This window comes from Cebidichthys violaceus, unplaced genomic scaffold (genome assembly GCF_023349555.1).
Source record: "Cebidichthys violaceus isolate CVI_PGR_0920_01 unplaced genomic scaffold, fCebVio1.0.p SCAF_16, whole genome shotgun sequence".
Classification (NCBI taxonomy): Eukaryota; Metazoa; Chordata; class Actinopteri; order Perciformes; family Stichaeidae; genus Cebidichthys; species Cebidichthys violaceus.
Genome location: NW_027176329.1, coordinates 2,876,235 through 2,889,205, shown reverse-complemented (window position 1 = coordinate 2,889,205; position 12,971 = coordinate 2,876,235). Strand labels below are relative to the sequence as shown.

General features: G+C 41.0%; 2 protein-coding genes across 3 annotated transcripts; both read right to left on the bottom strand.

The window, feature by feature from the left end:
- Positions 1–4,117: 4,117 nt before the first annotated feature.
- On the bottom strand, positions 4,118–7,008 carry LOC137872954 (adhesive plaque matrix protein-like). Its single transcript, XM_068711493.1, has 4 exons — positions 6,631–7,008; positions 5,739–5,867; positions 5,576–5,624; positions 4,118–5,364 (listed from the first exon to the last, which is right to left on the bottom strand). The coding sequence occupies exons 1-4, from the start codon at positions 7,006–7,008 to the stop codon at positions 4,118–4,120; spliced, it is 1,803 nt and encodes a 600-aa protein (XP_068567594.1).
- Positions 7,009–9,089: 2,081 nt separating this feature from the next.
- rwdd3 (RWD domain containing 3) lies at positions 9,090–12,971 on the bottom strand. 2 transcript variants are annotated; one of them, XM_068710540.1, is made up of 5 exons: positions 12,755–12,971; positions 12,203–12,435; positions 11,874–12,104; positions 10,259–10,377; positions 9,090–10,090 (listed from the first exon to the last, which is right to left on the bottom strand). In XM_068710540.1, exons 1-5 carry the CDS (start codon positions 12,837–12,839, stop codon positions 9,976–9,978), a joined length of 783 nt encoding a protein of 260 aa, XP_068566641.1. In that variant the 5' UTR covers positions 12,840–12,971; the 3' UTR covers positions 9,090–9,975. The 2 variants fall into 2 exon arrangements, with proteins under 2 accessions (XP_068566641.1, XP_068566642.1); XM_068710541.1 differs by having other exon boundaries at positions 11,874–12,101.

The following is a 12,971-nucleotide window of genomic DNA, read 5'->3' as shown; positions in this document are numbered from 1 at the left end:
AACCAACACAGGCCCGGGAAAGAGCACTTGAAGCGGGCGCAAACGCTAGAGTTCGCCGAAATGTCAAACTTGTTTCAAATGGAATGATTGTAAGGCATCTTCATCAGAGTATACAGTGAATGGGTGTATAAATAAACAGCTAAAAGCAGCATCTACACAAAATAACAATTATATTTTTCAGCTTAGAGCAAAAGAATTACACTTTTTACTCTGCTGTCTTTGTCTGGTGCTTTAGCTGATGGCTGAAGGTTATGCTTGATTTTTCACACAAATCATACGTTGAACTCATAAAATATATTTTGCAGTAGTTATAACTATTCAAAGGTACAAATAACTTATAGTTACTACCAACTGGTTCAGCTCACCCGTGAAATGCTGTTTAAAGGTTTACCTCTGCAGAGACCTGAGGTCTGATTCTTGATCGTGAAACACCATTAAGTATAGATTGTATCTTTTTATGATTTGCTTTAGTAAGCATTGAAAAAAGACTATATCATAAAGAAGTTACAGTCCAACTACAGCCTGCAATACCACAACGACCTGATTTTGACCCTATTAATAGTAAGATCAACAAATTTATTAGGATTCAGTGTTTGTTAACCGTGAATGTTTGTACTAAACTTAGATTTTGAGATATTTCACGGTATAAATGAACCTTTGACTGATTATGGTGTTAAATTAAAAGTCAGGGGATCAACAGAGTCATTTAGATCCATCCTATATGAACCACGTTTAATGGCAACTCATGAAGAGACCATTGAATGAAGATAGCTTGTTGTAACATTAATCACCAACAACATTTTATTGTGGTACCTGTGTACCTATTGACCATTTTTGTTTTTTTTACCATTTGCTGTTTTGTCTATTAGATTCCGGTTGCTATTGCTGGGTACGTGTTATGGTAAATACAAGCATAAATATCCGATGGGATTGGTTTCCAATACAACTCTCAAAGTTGGCATCACACCTTCACATTCATGAGGTCATATGATATGACACCATGTTGACATGTAGTGTATAGCCAGAGATGGGCAGTATTTCTATTACTTAAATTTGAAATACGTATTTCAATTACTTTTGAGTATTTTGTAATTTGTATTTGATAGGGCCGATAAAAAATCTAACGTAATATGTAACAAAATACTTTAGAGTGGAGTAATTTTGTATTTAAAATACTCAAAATACTTTCTCCACGAATCAAAAAACAGTTCAGGAGTTCAGTCTTCAGATCTTCAAGTTCAACAGATTGTCTGTCAAGATAAATATTTGATCTGAGTGTGACAGATGTCAACTAGCTTGATGTATAATGTATGACTGGGTCTGGCTACATAGCCTATTGTATATACATGGTGATGGTTATAATATCAAGCTAGCGATCGATGCTAACATGCTAATGACGCTAGCATGCTGTCTAGGCTAGTGCATAGCCAGTGTTTAGCAAGTTAGTTTATCAGTGGAATAGCTAGCTATAGGAAGAGGGAGATTGGGAGCTTGTCTGTTCATAATAACCTCATCAAGAGACGTCTGACCATCTAATCTCACTGTATTACAAGTGATGCTGCTTCTCAATGTGAATGTCATAATGTCATATCAATTACTGGCAGATAATATAGTTCACAGTTAACCAGGCTATGACAGTAGATGTCCATTTGTTAATAAAAACAAACAAACATTAGATATCCAATTTATTTTATTTAAAAGGCGTATTATGAAAGTATTGTTAGTTTTATTATTTCATACATTCAGCAAGGTGGACAACATGTCTCAGTACAGTCATTTATTTAGGCTCTTTACCTGTGTACAACTGGTTTTAATTCCATATTTTGCTTGTATAGTATACATAGGCCTAATGTGTGATGCTAATCATATGTGATGAATATTTTCTTGTTGATACAAAGCCAAAGTTGATGGGCTGTTAAGTTCCATTAATAAATATATATACATAATCAATCAAGTTGTTGTCTTTTAATAGCTTTGCTTAGTTACACTGACATTCTGTGACTGTTCTTCCTTTGGGTGGGGTTCACCAGAGCTTTGTACATTAAATATATATATATATATATATATATATATATATATATATATATATATATATATATATATATATATATATATATATATATATATAAACCTGAATGCTCTGCTATACCAAATTGTGAGATATCCTATTCCTATATTACAAAATACATGTGTTGTATTTTGTTACATTTTCTGGCACCAGTATTTTGTATTTCATTTTAATAAATGTATTTGAGGGGTATTTTGTATTTTGTATCAAAATACATTTTGATGTATTTTTGCCCATCTCTGACTAGAAGTGTGTCTGTATCTACAGATACCCTGCCCTCTTCCTGTATGTTCTGTTTCCATGTCATTTTGCTGTGTTCGAGACATTTGTGTTTTCGTCATTCCCAGGTCATGAAGCTGGCTTTGACACAGACAGGAACACAACACAGAGCAGACAGGTCTCTGTAGACAGGATGAAGCCTGTGCTTTTCAGCGGTGTGGGTACGTTTAGTTGTGCGTTAGAATGAAACCACCGTCAAATAATCAGAAAATAACGTTTTATTTTTATCTACATCAGAATGTCGTGGTTCTCTCTGAGTGAAACCTTGAGGTGGTCTGCTATCAACCTGAGGTGAAATGATGTTGTAACTATGCACCATTTCCTCTACAATCAAATCTGAAATTAGACAAATTGTCTCATGAATGTGATTTGAAGTTGGTTTGCAGCATAGGCGACTGCTATTAGCAATTAGCTCAGTGCAACCATGCTTTTAGTCTTACACTATAATTAAATTAGATGACAGGTAATATGTTTGACCCACGGCTGCAGCCTTAGCAAAAGTAGCATTTTCAATTAAAGAAATTAAATTGTAAAATACCCAGAAACACTCCTCTCAAAAGTACTGGAGACAGACAACAGGTCTGAAGTTATTAGAATTGTACTTTCGCCATACAAAGGCTATTATGTCACTTGTACAAACCAAGTATTGTAGTATAATTCAATGGAACTTTTCTTAAGAGTATGTGGAGAGGAGTCAACTTGGTCTAGAGAAATGTACAGCGTGCCTGTGCTGCGCGTCTTCTTCTTCTGCTTCTGAGCACATTACTGCCCCCCACAGGATCAAGGAGACATTACATGTTCCTGACCTGTCCTTGAAATGTTGAACCTTTTGAATCTGTTGAATGTATTTGTTGCCTGTCATTGTGTTTTATTTGACTATTCTTAAAATTTCTTCATAAAAAAGTTAAAATAATTAGATAAATGAGTGAGTGAGTAGTGAATCTCTTGGAGGAGATCTTCAATACAAGAGGATATATATATATATATATATATATATATATATATATATATATATATATATATATATATATTGTCTTGTATTGAAGATCTAATCACACATCCACGTTCCCTTCCAGTTAATTCAAAGGCCAAGTTGCTGTATATAAGGCAACTATGCCTTTGCCATTCCCAATGCTCATACTCAGCTGCACCCTCTTCACTTGGTGCAGCCAATCAGAAGTGGAGACCTTCTGATTATTCCTCACAATTTATTGAGTTTTGAAATGTACAGCCTTTAAGTAAGTGTTTGGCTATTTTGTTAGTTTTCTTCTACTATACTTTTTTTTTTTTTTTTTTTTTAAAACACTTTCTTAGGTAGCAAATTCATTTAGTTAGGTTCCGGGACAAACAGCATGGTTTGGATTAAAACTACAAAAACTTAGTGAAGTGGAAACAAGGTAACATTAGTACAGAGAAGTACAGACACTGGCAAATTTTCTCCTTTTTTGACAACGGCATTTTCCACCAGCGGCGCTGACAGCGTTGTGTCAGGTAACCTGTTCTGCTCCTGTTATTAGGACAGCGAGAGCCCGGACCATTTAGAGTTACCGACTAACCTCTTTGGAATCGAACCCTCTTGCTGTGAGGCGACAGCGCTAACCACAGCAACACTGCTCCGCCCAAAGGGGGAAACAATATTTTTTTTACAGCAATAAATATTTCCATTCTCAACTTTATGTTGTTCAATACAACTTTATTCAATATGAACCATATCAAAAGATAGGAAAAGAAAAGCAAATTGATGCATAAAAAAAATGCATCAATAAAAACTTAAGTATGGCCGACATTGTACACCTGTGGCAGGCTACACGTGTGGCACATGGGCACAGTCACCGCACTCTGCGTATGGGGAGTGTGAGGGGCCCCAACATCAGGCCTGACGGCATTTTCTGCTCGTGAGGAGGCTCCATCCCAGATGTTTGTGAGGAGTAGGGCTCCATCATTTCCCCCTTGTGAGTACCAGGGGTCCATCACAGTTGTTTGTGAGTAGCAGGGGTCCATCACAGATGTTTGTGAGTACCAGGGGTCCATCACAGTTGTTTGTGAGTAGCAGGGGTCCATCACAGATGTTTGTGAGTAGCAGGGGTCCATCACAGATGTTTGTGAGTAGCAGGGGTCCATCACAGATGTTTGTGAGTAGCAGGGGTCCATCACAGTTGTTTGTGAGTAGCAGGGGTCCATCACAGATGTTTGTGAGTAGCAGGGGTCCATCACAGTTGTTTGTGAGTAGCAGGGGTCCATCACAGATGTTTGTGAGTAGCAGGGGTCCATCACAGATGTTTGTGAGTAGCAGGGGTCCATCACAGATGTTTGTGAGTAGCAGGGGTCCATCACAGATGTTTGTGAGTAGGAGGGGTCCATCACAGATGTTTGTGAGTAGGAGGGGTCCATCACAGATGTTTGTGAGTAGCAGGGGTCCATCACAGATGTTTGTGAGTAGGAGGGGTCCATCACAGATGTTTGTGAGTAGCAGGGGTCCATCACAGATGTTTGTGAGTAGCAGGGGTCCATCACAGATGTTTGTGAGTAGCAGGGGTCCATCACAGATGTTTGTGAGTAGGAGGAGTCCATCACAGATGTTTGTGAGTAGCAGGGGTCCATCACAGATGTTTGTGAGTAGCAGGGGTCCATCACAGATGTTTGTGAGTAGGAGGAGTCCATCACAAATGTTTGTGAGTAGGAGGGGTCCATCACAGATGTTTGTGAATACCTGGGGTCCATCACAAATGTTTGTGAGTAGGAGGGGTCCATCACAGATGTTTGTGAGTAGCAGGGGTCCATCACAGATGTTTGTGAGTAGCAGGGGTCCATCACAGATGTTTGTGAGTAGGAGGAGTCCATCACAGATATTTGTGAGTAGGAGGGGTCCGTCACAGATGTTTGTGAGTAGGAGTAGTCCATCACATGTGTTTGTGAGGAGTCCATCACATGTGTTTGTGAGGAGAAGGGGTCCATCACAAATGCTGGTGACACATGTCGCTTCTTGGCCGGTTCAGCGTCAGATTCAAATGCAGGCGCTTCAACATAAACAACAAAAAAAACAAGCAGCTGCTTCTTAACTGAATCAAATGGCACAACATTTTGAAAGGTTCGCCTCTTCTATGGGATCCTGACAAGGGTTTAAAAGTAACCCATGTTTCTCGTTTGTGAAATCAATGTAATTTAACCATCTGCGATTCAAACTAGTCAAATAGGATCCAGAGTGTTTTCATCACATTAAAAACATACCTTCAACTCTGGCGGAAGCCTTCCTCCTCTCCCTCTTCCTCTTTTTGCCCTGCACAAAAAACAAACACATCCCACTTTCCATCAAAAACCAGCTGATAAAATCAGAGTTTTTTTCTCAGCTCTGGTGTCGTGATGCAAAACATGTGCGCGAGGGTGTGCTTACATAGTTGTCTTTACTGCACCAGGCGGGGCGTCGCTGGGCGTGCAGCTCTTTTTCTTTTTGGGCCATGTCGTAGTATTTGGCCTTTTCCTCGCTTGTCAGCAACAACCACTGTGGACAGACGACGGCACGCTGTTAGCACACGCACGCACACAGCTACAGTGTGCACGTACACAAAACGCCAGCATTCAGACATATTGACAGATACAAGTGGATGGGTTCTGGTCATGAGGCAATAAATGAACTCCTTCATATTCCTTCATATTTATATGCGCTTTTTGGGCTTCAAAGCATCCGTACAAATAATCACCAATTTTTTTGGTTGCAAAACAAAAACCTTTGCTTTAAAAAAAATAGCTACAAGTTGAGTTTGGAGGTGGTGGGCGGGGCATACGCAGCAGCATATGCCCCGCCCTCTAAGGTTTTCGTTTTGAAAGCCAAGGGGGGTTTTTTTTAAAGCAAAGGTTGTTTTTTTAAAAGCAAAAATTATAGTTTCATAAGTAAAACTAACAAATAATTTATTCTCAGTTTATAATTTTCACTTACAAACTTGATTTTTGATTGCAGTGCGAGACATTTGCTTTCAAAACTTTTTTTTTTGTTTGCGTAATAAAGACCCAAATCTACCTTCATAAACGGTCCTATCAGAATTGTTTCCCATCCACAGGAAGGACATTTAGGTCTGCAAATTACAAGGGCTGCAAGAGTTATTACTTTTAAACACTGACTAATGGTAAATTATTACGTTTATCAATCAGCAGCGTCACGCGTGAAGGGACAACATAGCTTAACTTCAAATTTGACTTTTTTTTCTTTCATTGTTTTGGCATAAAGCATCATAGATATTGATCTACTCCTAAAGACACCTGTCCCTCATCTATTCTTAGTGTCTTACCTGTCCCTGGCTATATGAACCCGTCTGACTACATGGGTAATCTGGCTGCCAGATGTCTTCTGCACACACAGCTCCATCGTACATAGTGGGATCAGACACGGTGGACCGTAGCTCCTCAAACGTAGGATCTGCTCCCAGGGGGACACAGGCACCGTACCCTCCACCGTTACTGTCTATTGGCTGAGGTTGGGCATTGAGTTCCAACCCGGCAGGTTCAAATCCAGGAGAAGGAGGAGGAGGAGGAGGAGGAGGAGGAGGAGGAGGAGGAGGAGGAGGAGGAGGAGGAGGAGGAGGAGGAGGAGGAGGAGTGTTGGGTTTTTCATCCAAAAAGTCCTGTATCACCGCGAAGAGAGTGGAATACATGTCGTTCTCCTCCATGTCGGCTACAACACGGTTGGTCACTGAAGCAGGCCAGAAGATTAAGGACTCTTTCTGCTCCTTACTGGACTCACACAGGAAGCTGCTTTGGAGACAATGCTACACTATATGTAGCATTAAATATTATATATCATATCATGATCATTCTGGGATATAGTGCATGTTTCAGTTCACTACATTTATGTGAAAGCCAGTGTTATTTACCTAACCCTAACCCTTACTACGGAAACGGATTTTACAATTCTGCTCCACTACTAAAATACTACTTGAGTATTTTAATTTTTCTGCCATATTTATATTTTACTGCTATATTACTTCAAATCACTGCTTCAATACTTCATATCACTGCTTCAATACTTCATATCACTGCTTCATTACTTCATATCACTGCTTCAATACTTCATATCACTGCTTCAATACTTCATATCACTGCTTCATTACTTCATATCACTGCTTCAATACTTCATATCACTGCTTCAATACTTCACATCACTGCTTCAATACTTCACATCACTGCTTCATTACTTCACATCACTGCTTCATTACTTCACATCACTGCTTCAATACTTCATATCACTGCTTCAATACTTCATATCACTGCTTCAATACTTTATATCACTGCTTCAATACTTCATATTACTGCTTCATTACTTCATATCACTGCTTCAATACTTCACATCACTGCTTCAATACTTCATATCACTGCTTCAATACTTCATATTACTGCTTCATTACTTCATATCACTGCTTCAATACTTCACATCACTGCTTCAATACTTCATATCACTTCTTTTTTTTTCACTGCAGGAGTCAACTAATTAACGTAACGTCAAAATGTATACAGCTAACCTAAACTCCGGACATAATTATCTTCAAATACACACACTGGGCTATTGAAATACCTACCAGTTATCTGTCGCGTTCACTGGTCGCTAGCTTGACCAGTAGGAGTACAAAAATGTCGATTTGTAATAGTATGGCGACTCGTTGTCATTAAACTAAGCTAATATAGGCTAACGTCAGTTGGTACTTATAAACACTTTCAGTCAACGGACTGAAGAAATGCAAATTGTAAATATAGATAAGATGCATTGTATTGTTTACAATGATGACAACCCATATAACCTATTGACTTGGATATATATACTATATATATATATATATATATATATATATAGTATATATATATATATATATATATATAGTATATATATAGTATATGTGCCGACAGTTTTCACTGTTTGTTGGAGCTGCCACAACTTGCCGCGGCAGCTGCCACAGTTTGGGAGAGGTGTCGCGACAGTTTAGCCTTTATTTTTCGTTATTTGACAATATGTGACAATACATTAAGGTCCTTGAAGGTATGACTGTTGGTAGTTGTAATTGGTTTAGTACAAAAATGCCGATTTGTAATAGTATGGCGACTCGTTTTCATTAAACTAAGCTAATATAGGCTAACGTCAGTTGGTACTTGTTGCCCATGGCAACGATAACTACTAAATGCAAATTGTAAATATGGATAAGATGCATTGTATTGTTTACAATGATGACAACCCATATAACCTATTGACTTGTGTATATATATATATATATATATATATATATATATATATATATATATATATATATATATATATATATATATATATACTGTGTGTGTGTATATATATATATATATATATACTGTATATATACAGACAAACAGTTTCCACTGTTTGTTGGAGCTGCCACAGTTTGGGAGAGGTGCCGCGGCAGTTTAGCCTTTATTTTTCGATATCTAACATGTCTATTGGTGACTTTTAAAGGAGCTGGTAGACATGTTGACTTGGCTAATTTTCTTCTCTTGGCTCGGCCAACATTGCTCCCAGGTTATGAGCATTGAGCTCGCGGAGCGTATGTTGGGTATCAGTATTCATCTGATAGTCATTTTTATTGCTATATTGTGTTCATAAAGAATGCTGTTCATATTGTTGTTAGAGGCTTGATTAGAAAAGGCTGATAAAGTTGCACAGGCCTAATATAGTGTACAGTACAGTCATGAAACAAGAGGGAGAAGACACAATGGTTTTTTGACCTTTTATTTTGCTGGAATCCCTCGTCTGCTGGGAGTCTTAAAGAGACTAAAATAAAGATTAGTACACTAGTACACAAGAATAGCAGCAGCTGCCATACCATAGAATCAGTTGTTCTTTAAAAATAAAATGAAAATAAGAAACGCGGAAACAGAAGGGGTTTTTTTCTCATAAACTCACTTTAATCTCAGAAAATATACAAGTTCTTTCATCGTAAATTTACTGCTTTAATGTTGTACATTCAGAGTTCTCGGAATATTACCCGACTAGCCCGTATTTATTTTATTTTCCTACAAGTGTAATGGTAAATGGACTGTACTTGTATAGAGCTTTTCTAGTCTTCCGAACACTCAAAGCGCTTTTCATCATTCACCCATTTGCACACTGATGATAGGGCTACCATGCGAGGTGCCACCTGAGCCCATCAGGACTATCTAACCATTGGGGTTAAGTTCCCTCGCCCAAGGACACATCGACATGGACTAGTGGAGCCGGGGATTGACCCGCCGATCTTCCGATTGAAGGATGACCCGCTCTACTACTGAGACACAACGGCCCTAATACGCCGTCCTGTAAAATTGATCATTCGTGCACAACAAACGTTTTGAGTGTTTGCATGGGTGCGTTTGTGACCGCGTAGTCCTAACTGTATTAGCAAGAGCCTGCCCCGCATTCTGGCTCGGCACTGTCCCAGACAGTGTGGGTCCTGCTGTCAAAATACACATCAGCAATAATGAAACCACGTTTATGTTCTGCGTCCGTTGTTGAGCCGATGCTACAGCACAGTTGTAGTGTTTTACGTTGGAGTTGGGTGTCGGGAGAGGAGGCTTTAATTTGGCATTCAACCCTCTCTTCCTTGACTGCACCCGTTTCCACAGAAAAAGGCCGTGTGCCGTCAGTCACTTAGCGACGGTCGTATCTGCTGGTAAACATCGGTCATGTTGATTTCCTGGAAGGCTGCGGTCAGCTCTGGGAGGGACTCGTAGTTCTTCACCACAAAACCCCGGAGCCTGATGGAAAGACACGGAAGGAAACACAGAGAGAGCACTGATGAGAGCTGGAGTCGTACCAGCGTTGACCAGCGGGGGATCACGCAGCCCCCCGCCCCCCGCCCCCCCCAAAAAAAAGACTCATTTCATTCCTCTGCTACATCAGAGTCGTACGTCAGAGGTCCTTACCCATGTCCACCGGAGGAAGACGTAGGGCTTTCGGTGAGAACCTTCATCATCCTCTCTTTGCATTTCTTGCCCGACGAATCCACATCCACCTTCACCGTCCTCAAAAGGCGACAAAACTCCTGAATAGACGTGATCACAGTCAGAACGCACTCCAAAGGTTCACAGGGGTCAAACATGAAAAAAATACGCAGCGTTCATTCACAAGTTACACTAAAGTGTTCTATATATAAATAGAAATAATTCATTTTAACCCACAATTTGTCTTCCTGTGAGGTTCTGTATAAGGCTGCTGTAAATCATGGTCGTGGTTTAAAGAAGCCAACATGGACTCTCAGTTAGAAAGGAGAAGGAACAGCGCTCTCTGGTTTTTAAATCATCCACCTCGACCTCCTCCCTCTGCAGCCTTTGGGTACATCCCAAGTCTCTTAACTGCATCCTCGTTTCCCTCACTTGCGTCCTTTCCTTGCGTCTCTCCGTGCATCCCTGGTGGGAGGGACTAAGACGCAAGGAAAAGACCCAAGTGAGGGAAACGGGGATGCAATTAAGAGACTTGGGATGTACCCAAGGAAACCATGCGAGGAGAGAGGAAAGAGGAAATGTGTTTTAAGACACATGAGACGTCTTTTCCTCGGTTGCGTCACGTGAAGCGACGTCTGTCTCTGATGCCGGCGGCCGCTGATCACAGCTGGATCCGCCGTCACGGCTTTAACAGCTGGAGAGACTTTTGAGAAGTTTGTGTCCGCTCACATGACGATAGTAACTAATAACAGTAATAACTAATAAAGACGCTTCATCACTGTCAGAGTAGAGGTGTGTTCTCTCTGTAGCCTGTCACCTCTTTAACAAACCGTGTTCTGTTTATAAGTGCAGGATCGATTTCTACCGGCAGAATGCCTTTATCTTATTTATGAATTATAATACGGGAATTAATTTATGAGGCTCAATGTTTCAGGTTCAATTTAAATGATATAACTCATTAAACACTCGGGAATGATCAGCCTCACGTGACTGAATGAAATGATGATAAGTGATGTAAAAAGCTCTCTCTAATTGTACCCATAATAAAAGTTATTGAGGGAAAGCTTGACTCCAATCACATAACTGATGAACGAAAAGGGGGCGTGTCCGCCGTTAAAACACTTCCTGGAAGCCTGTTCTCGTGGGTCCTCGCTCATGGCTCCTCAGAGATCCCTCCTCTCTCCTCCCTCCTCGATCCTCACTCCTCCGAGCTAAATAAGAGCTTTGGGACGGCCGTCAATATGGAAGTGCAGAACAACTTCTGGTTCGAGCGAGGAGCGAGGAAATGACAAATAAGAGACTTGGGATGTACCCATGGTCACTCTATAATACCGTCACATGACTTCCTCCTTCGCTCCAGATAGGAGAATCGTAATTCCTGCGGCCACTAGAAGGCGCTGTCACTTGAAACATATGTTTTGGGGGACTTGCAAAAAACGAGTGATGCTCTCGTTTTGCGGGGAGGACAGTCTTGACTTCAGCTTACTGAACTCTTTGGCCGGTCCATTTGACATGCAGTGTTGTATGTACATGCTGGATACAAGACATACACAACAAGAAAGCATCGTTTCTAACACTAAAACATGTGCGTTGGTACCTTGATGTTGGGTCTGGCTCCCTGCAGAATCACCAGTATACTTCTTCCCAGTAGCAACCTCCCACTGAGCTGCAGCTGCTGGGTCCAGCGCTCCAGCAGACCGGTGTAGCGGCTTCGAGATCGGATGTGGTCCAACGACAGCACCGCCGTCCACTCCTCCTCCTCCTCCTCCTCCTCCTCCTCCTCCTCCTCTTCGCTGCCTCTGCAGTTCTCCGTCACCTCCACACACTGCTAACATTTTTTTTTAACACAGATCAAACTATTACTTGCCTTTAATGTAAAACAATTTTTAAATTGTCTCGTTCAATTCAGTCAGTGAGCTCATTTACCTGCAACCACTCCACCAGCTGATGGACCATCGGTTCTGGAGGTAACGCTGCAGCTTGATCCAGCAGCTTCCGTCTGATGTTGTGACACTGAGACCTGGAGAGGCCGGTGGAGGAGACGGAGATGGCGGGGGGAGAGGAAGGGTAGCGGGGGTGCAGATGGAACGACAGTCTCACGTCCAGTCCTCTTTCTCCTCCAACAGTGCTGTTGATCTGGACCAGGAGCCCATCCTGAGCTGGAAGGCAAACAGAGCGATATAGTAGCACTGCTATCATCATTTTGAGGGGGGGGGGGTTTCAAAGTCTAATACCCGCATTTTTTAATTGAACTGCACGCCAAGTCTGAGAGGGGAATGCGTCATTGTCAACGCCATTTTAAAAGTCAAACTTAAACTTGGATGTAACTAAATGTTGGTTCTGGCTAAATAAACACTGAGGCTGCAAAAATCTCACTTCCGCGAGTAAGTGTCGTAAGTCACGTTGACGTGTTGGGTTTGTTGCATCCTAAAATGTTAGAAACGACGGTGTTCGCAGCGACGTGTTTAGTAAACTCACCAGACTGCCGGATGAGCTGGAACTCTCCTTCTCCGCAGTAAATGGACGATAAAACGGAAACTTCCTCAAAAGCAGCTTCAGACATTATTTACGAATCGACGTCATGTCTTCTCCACAAACAGCCTTTAAAACAACGCGCCATGCTATGAAGCGCTGTGTTATTATAACGTCATACTGCAGCGGATTCAGCGAGGAGGGGATGTGATGGTGCCGCACA

Excerpts from the sequence above, each read along its gene's own strand:
- LOC137872954 (XM_068711493.1), bottom strand. The coding sequence starts at position 7,008 with ATGGAGGAGAACGACATGTATTCCACTCTCTTCGCGGTGATACAGGAC. Across the intron at positions 5,868-6,630 it reads GTTCATATAGCCAGGGACAG|CGTGCCGTCGTCTGTCCACA; the intron begins GTAAGACACTAA and ends GTGTGCTAACAG. Across the intron at positions 5,365-5,575 it reads GGCTTCCGCCAGAGTTGAAG|CGCCTGCATTTGAATCTGAC; the intron begins GTATGTTTTTAA and ends TTTATGTTGAAG.
- rwdd3 (XM_068710540.1), bottom strand. The coding sequence starts at position 12,839 with ATGTCTGAAGCTGCTTTTGAGGAAGTTTCCGTTTTATCGTCCATTTAC. Across the intron at positions 12,105-12,202 it reads AGCTGGTGGAGTGGTTGCAG|CAGTGTGTGGAGGTGACGGA; the intron begins GTAAATGAGCTC and ends AAAAAATGTTAG. Across the intron at positions 10,378-11,873 it reads GAGCCAGACCCAACATCAAG|GAGTTTTGTCGCCTTTTGAG; the intron begins GTACCAACGCAC and ends ACGTCTATTCAG.